Genomic DNA, 23,657 nt, shown 5'->3' on the forward strand with positions numbered 1-23,657 from the left:
CATTTGGATTAAGATCTTGAGATATAAAAAAGGTTTAGACTTGATCTGACGCTGATAAAACAGACAGCAGAGTTATGATAGTTCAAATGTACACAATCTAACAGCAGGAAAAATGGCTTTGAGGAATGTGGGAGGCTGAAGCAGGTGTTCCCTGGTGAGGGCAGGGTTATTTTATCTGGCTTTGTGAGCACTGTGTGAGGAGAGTTCGCATTCAAATCTGACACCTGCTTACATTCACTATATCCAACACCCTCAAAGTGTTTCCACCATTTAGTGCAATGGATTTGCTTCAAAGCAGCGCAAATACTTGCTAGGATTCAAACGGGCCACTACAGCATAATAACTGAAATGTTTGTTTGTATATGAAGAATTAACAGTTATGCTGCCTGTGCTGAATTTAATGCATTGCAACATAATCCTATTTTAATATATTTTAAAATGCACTTAAAATACACTTTATTCCTGTGCACTACTTTCTAATATGTCTATATATGTTTCTAATATGTTATAACAATGTATAAGTCTTTACTGTCACTTTTCATCAATTTAATCATCCTTGCTGAATAAATGTATTAATTTCTTTGGGGAAAAAAAAGTCTTACTGACTCCAAACTTTTGAAGGTAGTGTATGTATATCCACAACTGGACGTCAAAATATTAACATCTATTTAAAATGGTTAAATGTTCCAAAAATCTACACACCAGAAAACAGATGGCTATTTTAGACATGGTTACGCTACAATTGGAATTCCGGACAGGGTTTGCCCTAGAGACATATTGGGAAAGAAGGACATTCCCTTTTGTGGTTAATCTGGTCTGATAATGCTCTAGACCACTGCCTCCATAAGTACTTTTAAATTACAGCCTTGCAGATTACATAGTCTGCAGGGGGAGGGAAAGAAAACACAGATGCAAAAGATCAACAAATGCACAACACGGATGCAAAAGATCATCATCATCCTTATAAAAGTCTTGTATAATATATGGAAAAGAACTGTACAATTTAAGGATTAGATTTGCATATTAATTACCAAACAGCAGGAGTTCCTTTTGCATAGTTATCGTGAAGAGATGTATTTCTAAATAAAAACAAACACTAACTATTAGAATGGAACTGTAACATCTTCATATTAAAACAGCACTTAAGCGGCTTAAATTAATGAATAAATAAATTAAAATAAAAGGGAAAACGCAAATATACATAGGAAAGAATAGTTTATTCAGTAGAAAAGAGAAACACTGTTGTTGACTAACACTTTCATGAGCGGTCTTTCAAACTTCAAAAAGATTGATCAACTTTAAATAAACACCAGCGCAAAATATATACCCTAACATGTATAAATGTACCTTAAATCTATATAATCAAGTGCACCCAACTTTTATGAAAGATATAACCAAAAAGATAATTACTAAGGCCATTTTCTCTTTAAAAAAAAAAAATTTTCTTCATATTAGACCTCAAGGAAATGCCATTTTTAAATATTTGGTTGGAACCCATAGAATTAGGAGTCCTCTGTTATAATAATGTTTATTATAACAGAGGTTTATTATTTGTTTATTAAGCTATTTTTAAATATACAGGTCATTTTTAGCCTGAATTTGCACTTTAATCCTTTCATTTTCCTTTATGTGTGCATGTTTTCCAAACTGTATATACATGTTTCTTTCTACCTTAGAAAGGTCTGAATATTGCAGATACATTTTAGCTTATGCCCACTGCATAAACAGTGAAAAATATGATTGATGTACAAATAAATAACATAACTGCACACTTGTACTGCATGGGAGCATGAGCTGCAGTCTAAATCCAAGATCAAATGTCACTTCTTGATTAACTGTTATTGTACCTGCCATACCATACGGTCAACCATTCATAGCACTCAAAACAGGAGGATTTTGAAAGACTATCTGTAGCATTTTTGCAGAAGTGGAAAAGGCTTAATAAATCCTTTTGTGCAGTGGATGCCAGACAGCATCAGACAGTCTCTCAACACACTAGAAAAACATTAAACACCTCTCTTTGTCTAAAAATGACAAGCTGAATGTTTGCACAACATTAAATGAATGTTGGGAGAAGGTCACAAGAATATTCGATAATGTAATCTTCCCCAGTTTGCAAACAGAATTCGATTCTGTCAAATTTAGGCCTCAGTTTAGTCAAATTTAACAAGCACAGGCAGCCCTTAGATGCTTTTATGAAAGATATAACCAAAAAGATAATTACTAAGGCCATTTTCTCTTTAAAAAAAAAAAATTTTCTTCATATTAGACCTCAAGGAAATGCCATTTTTAAATATTTGGTTGGAACCCATAGAATTAGGAGTCCTCTGTTATAATAATGTTTATTATAACAGAGGTTTATTATTTGTTTATTAAGCTATTTTTAAATATACAGGTCATTTTTAGCCTGAATTTGCACTTTAATCCTTTCATTTTCCTTTATGTGTGCATGTTTTCCAAACTGTATATACATGTTTCTTTCTACCTTAGAAAGGTCTGAATATTGCAGATACATTTTAGCTTATGCCCACTGTATAAACAGTGAAAAATATGATTGATGTACAAATAAATAACATAACTGCACACTTGTATTGCATGGGAGCATGAGCTGCAGTCTAAATCCAAGATCAAATGTCACTTCTTGATTAACTGCTATTGTACCTGCCATACCATACGGTCAACCATTCATAGCACTCAAAACAGGAGGATTTTGAAAGACTATCTGTAGCGTTTTTGCAGAAGTGGAAAAGGCTTAATAAATCCTTTTGTGCAGTGGATGCCAGACAGCATCAGACAGTCTCTCAACACACTAGAAAAACATTAAACACCTCTCTTTGTCTAAAAATGACAAGCTGAATGTTTGCACAACATTAAATGAATGTTGGGAGAAGGTCACAAGAATATTCGATAATGTAATCTTCCCCAGTTTGCAAACAGAATTCGATTCTGTCAAATTTAGGCCTCAGTTTAGTCAAATTTAACAAGCACAGGCAGCCCTTAGATGCTTTTATCTTTTTTTTATTCCAATGGCAATCAGCCGTTTTAGTAAATATTTGAATTCATGACATGGCCCGGTTTTCTGTTTCCATCTGCTGGAACGTAGAGTCCTGATAAGCTAAAGTGCTTTGAGTAGCAGTACAGGTGGCTGATGTCACTGCTTGAGCAAATCTTTCAGCACAGCTCCACCGCTGGCCTCAGCCGACACAGGTACAGGTGTAAAGGTGGGCAGGGCGTCTGAGATGGGCTTCATAAGCAGGTGGCCCCCAGAACCTGCAGTGCTGCCTGCACCTGCGGGATTGAGGAGGGGTACGGCTGCAGACCGGGGTGCCAGGAAGGGGTTTGAATCCCCAGTGCGCTTACCTGGGCCTAAAACACCTGAAAGAACACAAGCAATGTTAGAAGTGATCACAGATAATATACAGGCCTATTTGGACCAAGAATGATAACTATGATGATAGCTATATTAGTGTCCAGACCAACAGGCGATAACTTACTGTTTGTTCTAACCAGGCACTGCAGTTATGTTGTCTGCTGCTTTAAATGCTGGAACTTTTTAAAGTGAGATGGATCCTAATTGGTTGTCAACGTTTGTATCGTTTATCAGTAGGAAATCATTCTGAAAGTCATTCCAACTATATTGTTCCTCTGTGTCATTATTGTTATAGCATTGGTGGGGACTTTCAAAGAATAAAAGCAATTATTAAAACTTTATAGTTAACATCCTTGGTGTGAATGGCCCTGGCCTATGAAATGTAACGTTTTTTAATCATGGATGCACCAATATTAAAATTCTGGCCAATAAGGATAAGCCGAAAAATATTTTCATGTTTCATTTTCATTAAATTATTTTCAACATTTAATATTAAATTCTATAATATTTTGTCTAAATAAATTAAAAAGAAAAACTTTTTTAAATAATATTTTATATTATAAATAATAATATAAACATTTTAACTAAATTTGTAACTTTTTTTTTAAATTGTAAACTTTATTTTGAGATGCACTAAATATTACATTAAATTGCATTATATATAAGCTTATAAAAACTATCTACATTTTTAAATTTTTTATAAACTAAAAATTCCAAAGCTGTCATTTTTAAAGATTAATTTAGAGTAAAAATAGTGTAAATTATCATGCATATATTTAAAAACCCAATGTGGGCCTATACTGAAACATAAAAAACCAAATCTGAGCTAATAACAATAAATTAAAACATAACAATAACAATATATTGTGCATCACTAGTTTTTATGTGACATTATACCTGATGCAGGTGTGCTTGCTGTACTCCGGCCAGGTGGGGGCGCACTCAGAAGCTTGATATCATAAACGGGCAATTTAGGGGCAGGAAGTGCAGGAGTAGACTCCACCTCCAGGAACTTCACAAACATCTCAGAGAAGGACTTTAAAACAGAGACTAGTGTAAGAGGAAGATGCATGTGTATAATAATGTGTGTGCATGCATTCATATGTGCACCCACCGAATTGAGGTTCTGTGTAGGCCTTTGGGGAGTGTTGGGTATACTCTGAACAGCTCTGCCTCCCAGCCAACCCGAGACCCATCCCGTCATCCCACTCTTGCCCTCTTCCTGTAACAACTGCAGAAAGAGAAAACATTAAAAGTCAGTAGGACAGTAGGCCAGAGGGAATGTTTGTGTGTGTGTGGTCTTTGGTTGTGTGTCCTCAAAGCACTCGGACCAAATGAATGCTACACCTTTGATACAAAACAACTGAATCAGACTATTTTTTTTTTTTTTACAAAAAAAGCAGACAGATTATTTTTAGTCTTTAAAGTTGTAAACAAAGAGATCTTGAGTGGAAAACTTAATGTGTAGCATAAAAAATATGAGAAAGGTGTGGAGAGGAGTGAAGAAAGAAAATATGGGTTGAAATGGAAAGTGGATTGTGTGACCCAGAGACACGCATACTCATATTTACTTTCCTTCTCTCCCTCTTTCTTCTCTGGAGGCTGTTGAGTAATTCTGCTCACAACTTGCTGAATAGCTGGAGTCTCTCCTGCCAGAGCCCAGCCTACTTCTATGGGACTGTGGGTAAGGAAATGCTTTTGGTGTAAGATTGGCATGGGCCCGTCATCTAATTCAGTCTTTGTCTGTCTCGCAGTCTCTCTCTTTCTTCCTGTGAGTCTCTAACTCCTGATTTCTGCCTGCTGACTGTCTATCTTCTCATAATGTTTGCTTGCTTTATCAGTCTCCTATTTTTATGACAACATTTTAATATATGAACAGCATACTCAATATATTAATGAAAAACAAAATAAAAAAAATGTATTAACTGCCTATTGCTATAGAGTTTCATCTAGAAAATGACTCATTACCTTAATTCAGATCAAAAATGTATGCTGGTGTGAGGTTAGGTATTCAATTCTATGACAAGGTTGTGTAAATGACTATATTCTTAATGCACTTTTCTTGTCCTAATGTGAACAATTCATTATGCATGCTAAAACAAAAAAATTATAACAACAACTCACTCTTCCTCAGAAATAAATTTCCCTTTCTGCTGAAGTCACTTCAGGATATTAAATAATGTTAACCAATAGCCAAATACATATACAAACAGCTAATTAGGGTTTGAGCAAACTTGCATTCTCATTCTGGTGTGTAATACCTATGTTTCACAATCCAATTAATTCCCATTTTCCCCTCACCGAATATCCAGATTCACTTGGAAATACAACACGTTATGCAAGTAAAATGGGTTGTGAACGACTGCAGTGCAATTTGTTGAAAAAGGAAAAACCCCATGCTGGTTTTGACCCTTTAAGGACAATAGCTAAAACGACTATGGCTTTTCCAAGAAAAAAAATTAAGCCACATCCTGCTTTATCATCAGAACTAATCTGTTCCTGTTATTGAGAAAATCAGCCCCACCAGGATTAAAACGGAAAAACAGCAATTCGAACAGAAAACAAATCAGCTCTATTAGCGGTCAGCCAAATGAATGCGGTCATATGCGTGCAGAGTTTCCGGGAGTGATGACGTGTCATTTAGTGCAGGCTGTCCTAACAAGAGCAGAAATCTCTATACCCAGATTACCAGCAAGGACCGGACGCAACTTGAAGTCATCCTTCAAAAGGACTCAAAACAAGGACCTTTTTCAACAAGTCCATCATGGGCTGCTTGAGGTTTGTGCCAAATTAAACATGCGGTAAGATGAGTGGAAAAATCTTTTTAACATCTGATAAAAACCTTCACGCTGACATCAAACAAGAGATCATTGGAAAAAAATTTAATTAGAAGCTGGGTGGAGAACCGAACATCAGGATTCAGGAGGTCAAATATTAAATCAACACATGTTTAACAGTCACGTTTCAAGAGTGAGACAAGGACTTGAGCAGAGCCACATTTGAGAGTGATGAAAAGTAGGAGGAATTTCACATAACAGGTGAGACAGAATGGTGAAAGAAATGACAAATTGTGAACGAGACTGCTCCTTCTCTTTGAATGTCAACATGCAGGCACGAGCACATTTGCGAAGAGGAATACTTTCATTTAAAAAAGTGAATTCAAAAGGGAGGATAAAGAGAAATCTACAGTATGAGAAGCAGAGAGCGCTGACCCACCTCGGCCACCTCATCTCGGTCCAACCCAAGCACATTACCCATAAGCCTCATCACCTCAGAACGCTTGTTTCGGGGGGTATGAAAATAGCCCAGGTAAAGATTCTTCATCAGAACCCTGTGTCAGAAGTTAATCACGTTAGAAGATATTTCACAGGAACACCCTTTTGAAAATATTCGGATCTACATACAGTGGTGTGAAAAAGTTTTTGCCCCCTTCCTGTTTTTTTACAAAAACCTTTTCACGGCACTGTATATATGAAATATGTTTCCAATGCAGATGTGTTTTGGACTCACTTGTCCACTTTGCCTTCGGTGCTGTTCAGGAGGTTCATCAGTTTTCTCTGAGCCTCTTCCAACATCTCCTGTCTCACATCCACTGCAAAAAACACACAGGTACAAGTTTGAGTATTTTGTGGTATTTTCCCATTCACTGCTGTCACAGTTAGGCTTACGAGTTATGGGTTAATTCATAAAACCAACACATTAATAAAAAATAATTTACTTTGCTAATGTCTGGCTTCTGTCAGATATGGCTGTGTGTCTAAGGTTCCAAAAAAGTTTTTTTCCTATACACACATGATTCTTTTCAATTTCTGGCAATGAAATTTAATTAAATCAAATTAATTCAGCCTTGTTGAGAATAAGAGACTTCTTTCAAAAACGTAAAAAAAAAAACATTTTTTACCGACCACAAACTTTTTTTTATACATTTACGCCTAATATTATGCTGAAGTTCCTTATAAAGTCATAAGCCACTGGCAAATAAGTTTAGTTTCTAGACAAAGCCAATTTTACTAGCACTTGGTGAGTGTTCATTTTGGATGCATCTCACAAACAGCTTTCAGCAGGAGGTGGTATATGACTTTGTTATGCATTAATGCAAACAGTAGAGAACAAGTGTTTGCACTGAACTAATAAGTATTTGTGTCTGCACTGTAGCGTCTGGACCAATCAGACACAACATTTTTAATTTGATTTAACAAATCAATTATTCATTAGATTAACAAACATTCACAGACCCCTCACCCAATAAACATACTGGGTGCCAGGATGTCTGCAACGACACCAGGCCCCCCCTGGTCCCCATGGCAACCACGACACCTTTGCTAGACCAGATCCATTTACGACCTAATGGCATGTTGAGAATTACCCCTCTCACTACAATTTCCATAGGAAAGACACAGTGCACAGTAAAAATGGACTCTTCTCTAATTAATTAATAGGAAAACCTTTCTTTGAATGAACACACAAATCCTTCAGGTCATTGTGTATGTTGTCTTTGAGACTTTATACTGTTTTATGCAGGCTTATGATGGAAACACTCATTCCTGTCATCTTACCTATATGTAATCCTACCATGTTTAGTATCTATGAATTAGTCTTCTGATGATCTAAACGAGAGTGTATATTATATGTTGGTACATAGGCAATATATTAGTGTCCTGAGAATCGTTATTTCCCTTAACCAGGAAATTAACGTTCTTAGAATTGACAGACAGGTGACCCTGAGAGGTCAAGTAAATATCTACAGCGGATCTAAATATTTGTAATTAATTATAACTAGTTATGATTAATTATTCATATTTCCCCATGAGCTGATTCGCTACAGCACCTTAACATAAACAGTAATAACAGTGGTATGGGGTTCAGTGTGTCTGGGAATGTCTCGTGGAGTAGAAACAAAGATGTCTGAGAATATGGCGTGCTGTAAATGCCTTTATTACAAACACCCCTTGCTGATCCAGACCATTTGGCTACTCAGAACCCTTTTCCTCTGAGACTTCAACTCATGAGACCACACGAACTGAGCGATAAGAAAGGGTGCGAGAGTTCCTGTCTGTTCTAAACACCCTGGAATGTCTGTCGGCTACACTTGTGCTTCGCTAGGCAAAAATGAACCATTCTCGATCATTCTGTCTATGGTCTCCTCAGTCGTTCTTTGACAGATGCAGTAAAACTCCCACCGCTCATCCCTCACCCTCCTCTCCCTCTCAGACCGACAGCACCATATTTTTGATTTGGGGCTTGATACAGACAGAGAAGAAAGGGATAGGTGAGATAGAAAGACAGGGTGGATGGAAAAAGAGAAACTTTGTCTACACAGTTTGGCTACTGACATGCCATAAATATCATCTCTCTGACAGAGAGGAGATGCGAAGGAATGCTAAACATCTATACCATCTACAGACCTGGCTGCTCTCTGCATTTCTCTTACAAATACAAACGTGTGTCTCTTAATATCTGCACTGATATGAATCAAATTTAAACCACTACATAAAGCACAGTCTCAGAGTCAAACATAATTTAATGGTTCCTGATGTTCCTGGTCCTGTTGACGTTCAAAAGTCTCTTCAGAAAAATGGTTCACAGTGCTATAAATCTGAGAAAATCTCAAACAATGTGCCATGAGTTTTGTGTCAACTGAGCTTGAGAGCTAGTCTTTTCGCAAAACATTTTTGTGGTGTATGTTGTCTCAACACTTTATAGGATTGTGTCATTGAAAGGATATTATATTATAAGTGCTGTGCAACACAGGTTCATAAGGGTAATTAAATTATCAAAGTTACAAAATAAAATGCTTTTTGACTTTTAAATAATAATTATATTTTTTTATTAACCAATAACCAAGACATGGACTCAGTCACAATGCACATTATGCACGATCTGAATTCAATTGAATCAAATAAATTACTGAAATCTGAATTGAACTAAATTGAGAGGGATTTAGTTTTGAAAGGGAATCAGGAAATAAATGCTAATACCCAGCCTTAGTTTTTGTCAGCGGTTGATTAGTCCTTAATGGTGATTTAATCTGAATTGTGTTTCTGTTTTTGGTGTTGAATTGTGTTCCGTTTCTGATTCTTCATCAAACTAAATTGAGAGATTCTGAATCAGAACCAAACTGAATCAGGAACTAAATGCTGATACCCAGCCTCAGTTTTTGCTATGGTTCATTAGTCCTTAATGAAGATTTAATTTGAATTGTGCTTCTGTACTCTTCCTTGATCCTAGTTCAGTGGTTCTCAACCAGGGGGCTGGGGCCTCAGCAAACGTCCAATGGGACAAAATTAAAGGGGTCATATGATGCTATTTTAAAAATCATTATTTTGTGTATTTGGTGTAACAGAATATGTTGACATGCTTTAATGTTCAAAAAACACATTATTTTTCAAATACTGTACATTATTGTAGGTCCTCTATGCCCCGCCTCTCTCAAATGCGTCGTTTTCAACAAAGCCCCTTTGAATCTTGTGTTGGACAACAGTGTTGGGCAAGTTACCTCCAAAATGGGCTGAGAGGAAATGGAACAAAGGACAAACTACAGATTTCTTATGAAATGTTAAGATTCCCTTATTAAGTATCAGAAGGCGGTGAGAGTGGCCAAATCAGACTATTTTTCAACTCTTATAGATATAAATCATAATAATCCTAGAACCCCTATTTCCAACCTTCCATTTTTAGCAAAAATAATAGAGAAGGTGGTTTTTCATCAACTACAAAGTTTCTTGGTCGATTAAAAAAATTGATGCATTCCAATCAGGCTTTAGAAAATTTCACTCCACTGAGACGGCTCTTTTAAAAGTGTTCAATGATGTCCTTTTAGCTACCGACTCTGGAGATTCTGTAGCTCTGGTGCTTTTAGACTTGAGCGCTGCTTTCGACACTAGACCACAGTGTTCTTCTGGCCCGCTTAGAACTGGTAGTGGGCATTAGAGGTTCAACTGTTGGACAATGAGCGCCTTCAAGACAAAAAGGTTGAGAACCACTGTCCTTGTTAAACAATAAGGGTTTCTAGTAAAGTTCTTATGCTCTGATTTCAACAGTCATTAACTGGTGACATTTGGCCTCACCTTGTTTCTTCAGATCTTCTATCTGTTCCTCTTTGAGGTCCAGCTGGTCAGTGAGGCGGGAGGCAGATTCTAGAGCTGCGTTTGCTTCATCCAGGTTTATCTAAGATTACACACACAGTCATAGAACATTAACATAAACCCTTGTCAAACAGTGCAGAAAGGACAGAGGTTTGTATATGTCTGTTTGAACTGACTTGCAGAGCAGCTGCCTGATCATGAAGATTTTCTGCTTTAGTTCTCCACTCTTCTTTCTCTCTCTTGTGTTTTTCCAGTTCTGCTGAGTACATGGCCTTTTCTTCTGTAAAGAGAGATACAGATGTCAACACTGTTCAAGACTGAAGGCTTATTGCAGATTCCTCTCTTAATCCAAGCATTTAAAAAAGAAAAATCTGAATATTATACTCCAATCTACATTTGTAATTACTTTAATCGTCATCATTCCATAAAAGAAAGAAAGATGATTTTCTTTGATTTTTTTTATTACAATAAAAATTGAACAGCAAAAATGTGCATGCTTGCCTTGTTGAAACTGTTCTAGCACCATCTGCAGGTTAGAGAGTGACACTGCATACTGGTTGACCTGATCCTGAGCAGCACGGAGCTGAATAAGCGCTTCATCTCTCTGTCTGATGGCACCATTCAGCTGCTCCTGAAGAGACTCGACCTGAAGGCTAGCCTGCTGACTACACACACACACACACACACACACAGTTAGAGACATTAGTGAGGCTAAACCAATATAATGAGTAAACTGAAAAACAATTTAGGACACTTTCACATGAGGCTTTGGTGTCTTGATGTCAGAATTTAGTTGGTATGAAACCAATCCAAAGTCATTTGCAAAAGTCAAACACTAATGGAATAATTTGTCATAGTATAATGCATTTTTAATTGTTGCTTGTCACCACAACAATTGTCTCAACGTTTTTCATATTTTTTGTACTTATGGCAGACAGAAAGACTTTGTGGTACTGATATAAAATATAGCTGCAATCAGCAATTAAGGGACCAAGTACAAATAAAGCAAAATGAGGAGCTAAGCAAGCATGGCAGGGGGCATCAGATCAGTAGAAAAAATTAGTAATTAAAGAAATTTTTTGATTATTTTAAGCAAAATGGTTGAAAACCCATAGATACAATCACTTGTAATGTAAAAATTGCTAACTGACCAGTTACTTATTCAAACAAGGTTTGATCAAAAAGCTTTTTAAAAAAAGTCAGTAGCCCCTCACTGCAGAACACAAGATCCAGGGGGGCGTGGTTGGATCCACATCTAAGCACGGTTATTTAAACAAGTCTTCAGTGTAATGGGTCCGACATTTTTAAATTTGATCAATAAATGCTTTGAGTTAGGAGTTGTTCCGGACCATTTAAAACATGCCTCGGTACAACCCAGACTTAAGAGGCTTAATTTAGACCCCTCTGATGTATCAAATTTTAGACCTATTTCCAACCTTCCATTTTTAGCAAAAATAATAGAGAAGGTGGTTTTTCATCAACTACAAAGTTTCTTGGTCGATTAAAAAAATTGATGCACATCAATCAGGCTTTAGAAAATTTCACTCCACTGAGACGGCTCTTTTAAAAGAGTTCAATGATGTCCTTTTAGCTACCGACTCTGGAGATTCTGTAGCTCTGGTGCTTTTAGACTTGAGCTCTGCTTTCGACACTGTAGACCACAATGTTCTTCTGGCCCGCTTAGAACTGGTAGTGGGCATTAGAGGTTCAGCTTTAAATTGGTTCCAGTCTTATCTTACGAACAGAAGTTTCTCAGTTAATATTGGCAAGTTTCACTCTTCCTCTGTACCTTTGACCTGTGGGGTCCCTCAAGGCTCTACTCTAGCTTCCATGTTATTTTCCTTGTATATGCTTCCCCTCGGATCTATCTTTGAGAAGTATGGTATAAGTTATCATTGTAACGCAGATGACACACAAATATATATTCCTTTGAAACATAAGAATGGATTAGACCCGGTGGCCACCTGCCTCGTGAATATTAAAGCATGGATGTCTCAAAATTTTTAAGTCTGAATGAGAGTAAAACAGAGATTGTGGTGTTTACCCCTTCGGATACACACTGTATACCAAATCTAAATCTTGGTGTTCTGGCACCTTATATAATAAAATAAAATTCAAAAGTTACTACTGTTCAAAATTGTAGGATGAGTAGGATTTTTATGTTTTTGAAAGAAGTCTGCTATACTCATCAAGGCTACATTTATTTGATCAAAATACAGTAAAAACAGTAAAATAGTGAAACGAATAAAATTTAAAACAACTTTTATGTTATAATATATTTTAAAATGTTCTTCCTTTGATGGCAAAGTAGAATTCTTTGATTAATAATTTTGACAGTTTTAAAGTGATTTTGACATGTATATTTTTTTACACACAAACAGACAAACCTGCTCTTTATCTTTTAGCATCTTCTCAATGGCAGTAGCCTTCTCATTCACAGCACTGAACTGAAACTCTCGTTCCCGAAGCAGCAGTGACACCTGCATGTTGGTCTCCTGAAGTGCACGGAACTCTGTCTCTTTCTCGCGAGCTTTTGCTGCTATCGCTTCATTCTCCTCTTTTAGCTTCTTCACATCGAGTTCCAGGATCAGGGCACGCTCCTTCAGGTTTGTCACAGCCTGCTTCAAGACCTCATTGTCATTTTCGCGATTGCGTAAATTTTCACTCACCTAGATTATACAGAAAAAATGTCACAAGTTTAGGATTAACAAAATCATTCAGAGATTTATTTAAGTGTATGTAAAAACATAACACAAATGTCATTTGCAAACTTTGGAATATAAACAAAATCTCATACTGCAAAACTGACATTTTACTCCGCAATCTATTTACAGTGCCTATGGTATTGCACTTCTTACAGCTTTCCCTACCAGCCATTCAACACATCAGAATTGTAAGCCACCTGACTGAGTTGGTCTCCCTTGGTCTTAATGAGCAGATCTTTCTCTCTGAGGGAGCGCTGTAGCGATTCTTGCTTCTCTCTGGCCTGCTTGAGCTCCTCTGCATGGCTTCTCTGCTCACTTTCAGACAGAGATGCAGAATTTGACAAGCGATGATTGTTTTCCTGCAGAATTCTTATCATGCTCTCCTTCTCTGCTAAAATTCTCTGCATTGACTGCAACTCTTGATGTAGGCTCTCATCTTGGCCAGGTCGTGCTGCCTCCTTCAGGTTTGGAGGGGCAAAAGCCTGGGTAGCAGAAGCTTCTGGAGAGTGCTTGACACTGCCAAGCTTCCCAAGCAGGACATCTTTGGTACTGCTCAGCTGGCTGATGGTCTGCTGCACCTGTGCCAGCTCTTGACTCAAAAATCCCAGCCTTTTCTCTTTCTGCTCATAGCTCTGAATAAGTCTGGTGTAATCCACCGAGAGCTTTGAGCTGCAGTCACTATCTGCAGAAACCTGCCCCTGCAGCTTGAGCAGCTCCTCTTGTAGCTGAGCAGATTCATGCTGCATGTTCCTCACAGTCGTGATCACCTGCTGCTTCCACTCCTCCATCTTCTTCACTTGCTGTTTGAGACTGTCACGTTCTTGTAGGAGCTCCTCAAACTGGTTGCTGCTAACTCCCCCTGAGCCACCACTAACAGAATCGCTGCCACCAGATGCCTGGAGGACAGAGACCAGGGTCTGACATTTCTGAGTCAAGGCGTCAATCTCAATATCCTTCTCACGAATGATGCGGGAAAGGTTCTGAATGGTCTCTCGAAACATCTCTTGACTGCCTGAAGGGTCGCTCATAGTGGAGAGCCGCTGGTTTTCTTGCTGAAGCTTCAACAAGGCGGCTTCCTTGGCTGCAACAATGTCCATAATGCGATGGTAGTCTAAGCGCAGCTGGCTGTTTTCTCTCGTTTTCTCATTGAGCACGGCCAACACCTGTTCACGTTCCACCGCATATGCCTGCAACTGCTGCTGCAGGAACACCACATCTTGACCATGGCCAGCGCAGCTGGCTGTTTTCTCTCGTTTTCTCATTGAGCACGGCCAACACCTGTTCACGTTCCACCGCATACGCCTGCAACTGCTGCTGCAGGAACACCACATCTTGACCATGGCCACCAGCCACACGAGCATGGAGCGCCTGGATTTCTAGATCTTTTTGAAGAACCATCTGCGAGAGTTTTCCTAGCTCATTCTGAGAGACCACAAGTTGGTCAAGCTGCTTGGTTAGAGACAGGTTCTTCTCATTTAGCTGGTTAATCTCAGTCTCTTTCTCCTTGATTCCTTTCACAAGTTTCTCAATCTCAACCTTTGAAAGGTCATGTTTCTCATTACCGTTTTCGCCATTCAGTGACTGGGTCTTGTCTTCCTGTAGGATTTCTACGGACTGTATTTGACTCTGTCCTTGTGTGCTCAGGCCTTCCACTTCTGACTGAAGCTGGACAATCTCCTCATCTTTAGCACTGATGAGTCTTTCGTAGTTGAGTGAGCTTTGCTCATGTCTTGTCCGTGCTTGCTCTAGTTCACTCTGTAGCACCTGCAGAGAACGCTGCGACTGCAGCGCTGTGGCCTGCTGCTCCTCTGATACCTTCCTCAAAGATTGGACCTCTTTTTCGAGTTGATCTCTGGCAGCTTTGAGCTGGGTCACCTCGGTCTCAAGCTCTGTGATGATGTCCAGTGTCCGCGGCTCTGACAATAACTGCGGTCTGCTTTGCTGGTCCCTCAGACGGTCAATCTCTTCTTTTAGATGGCTGTTTTCTTCCTTCATGGCTCCAAGTTGTTTGTCCTTCTCCTCCACTGACCTTCTCAGAGAGTCACATTCTTGAGTTGCTCCCAAGAACGTGCGCTCTAATTCCTGTTGTGTTTCTGCAGCTTGAGCTTTTAGGGTTTCGGCAAATGCGTCCTTTTCCTGCAGAAGCTCTGTGAGTTGATTTTGGCCTGCCACAGTGATGTCCAGCATCTCACTGGTGTCTTTGTGGTCAGAGACCATCTGCTCCATCTCACGCCTGAGCTCTGCAATTGAGAAATCTTTTTCCTGATTCAGTTTCACCATTCGCTCGTGTTCTGTCTGCAGTGCAGAAGCACCCATAGAGCGTGCTCTGGTCAGTTCGTCGATGGTTTGTTGATACTGTTTGGCCTGATCTGATAGTTGCTTCTCAGTCCTACTTAGCTCAGATTCTAACTGGCTCTTCTCTAATTTCAAGGCTTCAATGCGGGTATCTTTCTCCAGGGACATCCTGCTTAGAGAGGCTTGACCATCTTGGATCTGCCTTTCCAAACTGTCAATCTTCTCCAAAGCCTGAGTGCACTCTTCTTTTAACTTCCTATTTTCAATTTTCAATTCAAAGTCCTCTGAAATGGCCCTCTCGTAGGAGGCCTTTACTTCTGCTAACTCTGTTCTCAAGTCCTGGATCTCTTTATCCCTTGTCTCAAGTACCTTCCTGTGTTCCTCTAACTCATTCCCTTGCTCCCCAGAATGAGTTAACTTCTCACAAAGTGCAGTAAGTTCTGATTCTCTCTCCTGAAGCGCCCTCTTGAGTTCAGAGGACTCCTGCCGCAGCTCTTTGCCCAGATCCTGTGACTTGCACAACTTTTCCCTCAACTCCTTTACCATGGTTTCCAGTTGCTGCTTTGCCATGTGCAGTTCATTCAAGGAGAAGGCACTTTGACTTAGCTTCTCCCCCTGAGCTTCCTGTTCCAGTTGAAGAGTCCGTCTCTGGTCAAGAGAGGAGTTGAGATCTGACTGAAGATGGGCTTTTTCTGCATCAGCCTGGGTTTTCTGCAAGGACAGCTGTTCCTTTACTGCAATAAGATGCTGGAGAAAGAAGATTGAACAAGTATGTAGTATATTAATTCCAATTATAAACACATTCAACAGATCCAATAATTGTTTTTTTAAGATTCTGTATAATAAACTTGAAACATACATGGGCTCAAAAAGAGTACCTGTGTGGCTTTCTGGTTCTGCCTGTCCAGTTCTTCCAGTTCAGTACTGAGTGTTTCTATATCAAGATGTGCTTGCTTTAGTGCTTGCTCCCGTTGATGTAGCTGGCTCTTTAGGTCTGAAACTTCCTGTGACAGTTCCACAGCACTTTCTGACTCTAAACCCTTGTGTCTCTCCTTGGCCAGAGTCAGTCTCTCAACTAATGCAAGCTGAGATGCTGGAGAAAGAAGATTGAACAAGTATGTAGTATATTAATTCAAATTATAAACACATTCAACAGATCCAATAATTGTTTTTTTAAGATTCTGTTTAATAAACTTGAAACATACATGGGCTCAAAAAGAGTACCTGTGTGGCTTTCTGGTTCTGCCTGTCCAGTTCTTCCAGTTCAGTACTGAGTGTTTCTATATCAAGATGTGCTTGCTTTAGTGCTTGCTCCCGTTGATGTAGCTGGCTCTTTAGGTCTGAAACTTCCTGTGACAGTTCCACAGCACTTTCTGACTCTAAACCCTTGTGTCTCTCCTTGGCCAGAGTCAGTCTCTCAACTAATGCAAGCTGATAAAGAAAAAAATAAATAAAGAAAAAGTGTATGAAACTAATGTCAGTTAAGCAAAAAAATTACCATTTGCATGATAACATGTAAGTGTCCTTTCAAAAAGCTATTGAAGTATTGATCACCATATCTTCTTCAAAGATGTTTGGATTTGACAGATACTGAACTTCTGTTCAAAAACAAGAAACAACAGGTATTATTGTGTACCATAACTTTGTCAACATATGCAAACCTTTTCTCTCTCCACCTCTTCCTTCTCTTTCCTGAGGGTATCAATGATGGTGTTGAGCTCCAGAATGTCAGCATGTTCTACCTCTTCTGTAGGACTCCTCTGAATTAAATGAAAAAAAAAAGAAAAGTGTAAAAAGTATTGACACTCAAGCCACACTTACATTATTTGCAGAGGAAACCAGAAAGTGTCCAAATACTTTATCTTAATTGTGAACATTTATATCAATTGCTTTATATTTGAATCCTCAGCATGGCTAAAACATCTAAAAATTATTGGGCTACAAACTTCTAAACTGTGCAGAGGAAGGTTTTTAGCAAATTTACCTCACTGAGAGTCTTCAATCTAGCCATCTCTTTCTCTGCACCTAAAAATAATATACAAAAATATAACATAAATATGAGAGAGCAGTTTATGAATTTTCCCATCCAAGAACATATTTGATCATACACAATTTCTTGAGTTCTCTATACCTGCCAGAGCTTTTTTCAGGGTTTGTATCTCATTGTCATGCTGGGCTTTCAGCATAGACTTCCCCTCCTGTTCCTGTACACGAGCCTGGAGTTCGTTTACAGACTTCTGAAGGCGACTGTAATTCTGCAACAATTCTGTATTTTCTGCTGTAGCCTCCTCCTTTTCCCTCTCTAGCTTGGTCTTCTGATGCTCTGCCTCCTCCAAGCTGGCCAATAGATCTCTGTGCTGTTTGCGCTGAAGCTCAGCCTCCTCCTGTAAAGACTGTATAGTCGATTGCAATTCTTGAAGTTTGGCAGAGTCCTGTACTGTGGTTGATTTTTGGGCAACATTTCCACCTTCTGAAGAAGAGGGAGATAAACACAGCATTGTGCTCAAAGATCAACTGTTCATTTTAAAGTTACCTCCCAATTACAAATCAAACACTTCATCTGCATTTAAAAAGTACTAAAATCTCCAGACTCCATTTTTAATATCCATCAATATTCCTCCTCACCATTTTGAAGCTGCTCCTCAAGCTCCTCAATTCTCTCCTCATACTCTGCCAGCTCCTCTCTGTGCCGTTTTGAGATTTCAGCCATTTTCAGCCTCTGGGCATCCTGCAATGCTGTCAGTTCATGCTGGTGCTCATCCACCTCCTGTGCCATTTCCTCTCTCAGCTCCTGATTGGGTCAGAACGTCATTTAGGTTAAAAACAGAACCTGATTCCAAGCGCTGACCTACTCTGTTACAGTTCATAAGGTTTTTCACCTTGATCATTCTTTGCATTTTCACAACTTCACCCTGGTCTCCGTTACCAACAACTCCTGGTAGCTTGGATGCCTGGTAAATAAAACAAAACAAAAAAAAATCGAATTAGTCTCATTTTAGGTCATAGCTCTCTCATGATACAATTGTAAAACTGTGTCCGAGGTATAATTTAAAAGTGACCTGAGCAACTCTCCTCCAGTGAGCTACATCAGCTTCTAGACGATGCACCTCACTGGAAAGACGGTTAATCTCCTGCTGTGACCACAGGACATCACTGAGGTCCACCTCATCGCCATGGAAGCCTTGATGGACAGCTGAAGACCGGTGCAGAAAGGAAGACGAAGTAGTAGTAGTGGCAGCAGTGGTAACAGGAAGTACAGCAGCATCAGAGGAGGATGAGCTGGCTGCAGCCTGAGCGGAATGTTGGAGTTTCTGAACCTCCTCCTGCAGACCACTCTGACGGGCCTTGAGGTGACTGATCTCCACCTTTACAACAATAAACATACACACAATTTTAACAGTATGATTCTAAATTTTAGAAATTCTCCCACTATGATTAGGTATATTGTAATTCTTCTCCCAAAAAGAAGTGCAGTTAGTTTTGAACCCAAACCTCTTTCAGTTGCAGGAAGGTTCTGTATTCCACAGACTGCTGTTTGACCTGAATCTCTGCCGCCTCTAGCTTCTCCTCCAACTCAGAGTTTATTCTCCGCAAGCGCTCATACTAAACCACACAGAAGCAAATACACAAACAAAAAAAATTCAATTACAGATGTTAATGCACTGACAAAATGTTTTGAAACAACTCATCCTGTAACTGAATTTGGCTCATAATCAGGCATTTTTTAAAACAATGTGTGCAAATAAAAAGAAGAAAAGTCTTAAATTTTAAAGCACACAAATCATGATAGAACTAAGAAATATCGGCAAGACTTCAGCATCAGACTAGGACGTTTTGTGCTCAATTAATCACCTCAGATTTTTGTGTTGCATATAAAGTCTCCAGTTCCTGCAATCTAGAGTTGGACACCTGCAGCTCAGAGGCAGCATCTGTAAAAAAGAAAACACACTGACATTTAATGAAGTCATAGTTGCTGAAATAGCTGAGCCTACATCTGTGCATGCAGCTTTATTATACAGCAATTGTCTCAAGTGTGAATCATAGAGTGACAAGTCCTTTCCATTTATCTAAATAAAAAAACATGAGGAAAATGATGATGGGAACCTCTGTTCTTCTATAAACTGTGCAACATTACCAAGTCACTGGAGGAGATGATACACTGACTAACCACAATACCTCACTGAATGAGAAGGTTAAAGGTGAACAAGTGTACAGAGAGTAAAAATATCCTATTAAATCCACCCAAAGACTACTACATTTGCATTCTACACAGGAATCATTCAAAGTCATGGACACATTTAGTCAATTGTTGGGTGACTGTCCCTTTAAATACCAACGTTCCAGGAGGATCAAGTTCAGCTATTTTATTCCAGCAGCTGCAAAGCCCCAGCAGAATATTACATATCTATAACCAACAAGCACACTTAAATTAATATAGACTCTGAAGTAAATAACAAAAGCTATTTAAAAAAAAAAAAAAAGCACAATATAAATAATACTCTTAAGAGTGAAAAAAAGCCCAAACAATAATAGGTAACAGCATGTTTTTGCCCACAAGCTCTAAACAGTAAGGTTCTATTTCAACACAGTTCAGGTTCACATGACAAACAAGAGACATTTACACACATAGCATACTCTGTCTCAGCCCCACTTGCAAATCTAATGCATACACACAAAAATGACTACATGATATTGTGTAGTGATGGAGGCACTTCGATGTAGCCTTTATCTAAAGCAACTTAAAATAGCGACAATCCGTCTGAAGTTTTGTCTTGTTCAAGGGCACATTGCATGTACAGTGGGTATAGTAAAGAATCACCCCCCTTTAAAATAATCACATTTTGTTGCTTTGCAGCCTGAAATGAAGATGGACAAAGTTTTTGTTTTATGCAGCTGTATTTACTCAGTACAACTTATAACATCAGGTGTAGCTAATCACCTTCTCAATGGCACACAAAGCCATTTGACTTTCAACTGTGATCAGCTGTGGTCATTTTGATTAGTGCAGCATGAAAAGAGCTTTCCTGGAGCATTTCAGTCCTTAGTCCTGTCCTCTGTCAGAAAGTTGTCAATGGGAAGGTTTACCTTCCAACATGACAATGACCCAAAGCACACAGCAAAACTGACCACACAGTGGTTGAAGGAGAGAAAGGTGAATGTTCTTGCATGGCCTAGTCAGAGCCCAGACTTAAACCCCACTGAAAATCTGTGGAATGACTTGAAGTCTGCAGTCCACAAACAGTCCCCATCAAATTCCACTGAACTTGAGCAGTTCTGCAAAGAAGAGTGGGCAAATATTGCAAAGTCTAGATGTGCAAAGTTAGTAGAGACATATCCCAACAGACTATACCCACTGTAGGTGGTCTCTGTTGTTGTGGAAGAAGACAAACCCCTACCCGGTGTCACACCTGCCTTTTCTAAGCAGCCAGCCTAAAAAATTGCTAATATACACTGGTAACAATTTACAATAAGTTTCTATATGTTAAAAGTATTTAATGCAATATATGACATGAAATAACAATGAACAATACTTACAGCATTTATTAATGTACTACTTTGTTATTGTTATTTCTACATACAGCTACTAGTATATTGTTAACATTTCAAATTACAAATATTAACATTACTAATATTAAAATTATTATTGTTATTATTATTTATTGTATAAAGAATGAACAAGAATTAACAATAAATAATATTACAATTAACCTATATTATTAAATGCTGTCCTGTGCTTTCATGACACCTAATGTTAACAAACATAACTTTTGGTAAAGTTGACACACCACGTTTATGTAGTATAATCTGAAAGACAACAAAAGCAGGTAAGTTTTAGTAAGTCTGAAACTGCTTTGAAACAGGCCGGTCGATGCATCGTGAGACATGACATACTGACTCAAGGTCTGTCTGCTTTGCTGGAAGCTGCTGATCAAAGTTCTCAGTGTGCTGTGTGTGTCTGTCCACTCCTCCAATGGTCAAAAAGGGCATATTTACTTTTAACACTAGCAAGGTTTTTGTTGGTAAACAACTGTACTTCTGTGTTTGAATAAGGCAGAATACAACAAGGAACAAGGCAGAGATACACACCAAAGTACTTCAATATTAAGTCCTCATTGACAAAAGAAAGCAACAGAACTAAGAAACATCCAGCACTTTCTGGATTAAGATCAAGTGCCTAAACTCCAGCCGAAGCCACATCTCTAATAGGGATTCAGCGGCTGTATGCAAACAAACCTCTTACTCCGTCTTACTATAATTACTTTAGCCCATTATATAAGTGCACCGTAGCATCATATGCCATTTGTAGAGAATGACAATGGAAATCCTAAAGGGACTGTTCACCCAAAAATGAAAGCTATTTACTCACCCTAAACTCGTGTTCCAAACTTTTATGACTTTCTTCTCAAAAGTAGATAAAGTAGTAGGCAGAATGACAGGCTCTGTCACGAGGCTGTAGGTCCCTAACATTTCTTTCAAGTCATTTAGGTTTGGAAAGTATAATAATTTTCATTTTTGAATGCACTTTCCCTTTAATTCCTTTGACGAGATGCAAATGTAAACAAAATCACATCTTAAAAAACTGCCAAAGTAGTCATATCTCAACAATCAGACCAAAACAAGTAGCACATTTCACAGTGAGTTTAACTTAGATATTTAGGCTAAATATCAAGCACAATTGGACAGACTGTATTCATAAACGAATCAACATAAAACTGTCACATTCATTAGTCTAGCCTACAGTTATGCTCACTAAAAATAAATGCATAATAAACAAAACGATCAAAAACTTTCAGTTGTTGTAAAAGACAATTATATAACAAAACAGCCGGCCATACTGTACAAACACTGTAAAAGTGTTAAATGTCTGTATGGGAAGTGATATGATCTTGATGACTGTTGTCAACTCACCTCCCACTTCCTCGGCGCTTTCCAGTAGAATATCTTTGGTAAAATTAGAGATCTGGCCGGTAAAAGAAGACAAGCTTCCCCCGACCTGACCCAAACTCTGACCCAGGCCAGAGCCTAACCCTCCCAGCCAGGACGACATGATGAGCCGAGCCGGATCTAACCATTAATCAACGACACGGGCCTTTCAGATACACAGACAATGCATTGACAGCACAGATCCGTGCGAACGAGGGCTTCATGTACTCAAGCTAAGTATAACTAGCGTTATTTACATTCCAGATGGTCCAACTCCATGACATAAACAAAGACAAAACGCCGGGTTATACGTGTTAAATCCACAGGAATCACGAAGAACTGGTCGCCGAGTTATATCCACATATGGACGGGCAGGTTTCTGGTAGGGGTTTGATTTGGGTCGCTGTGTTTTTCACGCGGATGAAGCGCCAGCTCGACCGCGGCCATCACAGCCGGACTGATTATCCGTCAGCGGGGACGTGGACAGCACAAATGCATTATGGGACGGTGGAGGACCAACATAATCCAGCGCACACTTCCCACGCCTTAACAGCGACGCCACTGGACTGAATGAGTCCTGCAATCATGTGATTTATTTAATATCTCTGAGGCCGTAATTTGAGACAATTTTTTTATTATTATTATTTCATTATATTTATTATACTTATATAACATAGGCTTCTATTCAAAAGTTTGGGGCCAGTAAGATTTTTGAAAGAAATAAATACTTTTAATTAAGCAAGGAGGCATTTATTTGATCAAAAGTGTCAGTAAGGAATTTTTAAGCTACAAATTATTTCTTTTTTAAAAAATACTAAAAATGTGTCACATTTCCACAAAAATATTAAGCAGCACAACTGTTTTCAACACTTAGAATAAATGTTTCTCGAGCACCAAATCAGCATATTAGAAATGACTTCTGAAGGATCATGTGACACTGAAGACTGGGGTAATGATGCTGAAAATACAGCTTTGCCATCACAGGAATAAATTATATTTAAAAAAAATATTAAAATAGAAATGTTAAATTCAGTCATGTTAAATTGTAATAATATTTTACAATATTACTATTTTTACTCTATTGTAAGGATAAAAGAAACTCAGATACTTTGATCTTCTGAGACAGACAATACACACACAGTGCATTAACATACAGACATCTGTTTCCGCATCTCACTGAGAGAAAATGCGGGAAAACGTCTCTCACATATGCATTGGGTTTTTACTCATCCCCTTCCTTCCCCGCACCCATCCTTCTCTTCACCCAGCACACTCAGA

The 23,657-nt window shown here is 38.7% G+C and overlaps 1 protein-coding gene across 1 annotated transcript; it reads right to left on the reverse strand.

Annotated features, from left to right (window-relative positions):
- Nucleotides 1–2,544: 2,544 nt before the first annotated feature.
- Nucleotides 2,545–22,881, reverse strand: LOC107724488 (thyroid receptor-interacting protein 11-like). Its single transcript, XM_016533456.1, has 21 exons — nucleotides 22,365–22,881; nucleotides 19,308–19,384; nucleotides 18,948–19,058; nucleotides 18,515–18,820; nucleotides 18,335–18,406; nucleotides 18,081–18,246; nucleotides 17,587–17,925; nucleotides 17,440–17,480; nucleotides 17,117–17,215; nucleotides 16,680–16,886; nucleotides 14,439–16,202; nucleotides 13,358–14,323; nucleotides 12,835–13,124; nucleotides 10,957–11,120; nucleotides 10,632–10,735; nucleotides 10,438–10,537; nucleotides 6,881–6,962; nucleotides 6,587–6,701; nucleotides 4,485–4,601; nucleotides 4,268–4,406; nucleotides 2,545–3,375 (listed from the first exon to the last, which is right to left on the reverse strand). The coding sequence occupies exons 1-21, from the start codon at nucleotides 22,501–22,503 to the stop codon at nucleotides 3,152–3,154; spliced, it is 5,622 nt and encodes a 1,873-aa protein (XP_016388942.1). The 5' UTR covers nucleotides 22,504–22,881; the 3' UTR covers nucleotides 2,545–3,151.
- Nucleotides 22,882–23,657: the final 776 nt, after the last annotated feature.

Source organism: Sinocyclocheilus rhinocerous, unplaced genomic scaffold (assembly GCF_001515625.1).
Source record: "Sinocyclocheilus rhinocerous isolate Xijiao unplaced genomic scaffold, SAMN03320098_v1.1 scaffold1515, whole genome shotgun sequence".
NCBI lineage: Eukaryota > Metazoa > Chordata > Actinopteri > Cypriniformes > Cyprinidae > Sinocyclocheilus > Sinocyclocheilus rhinocerous.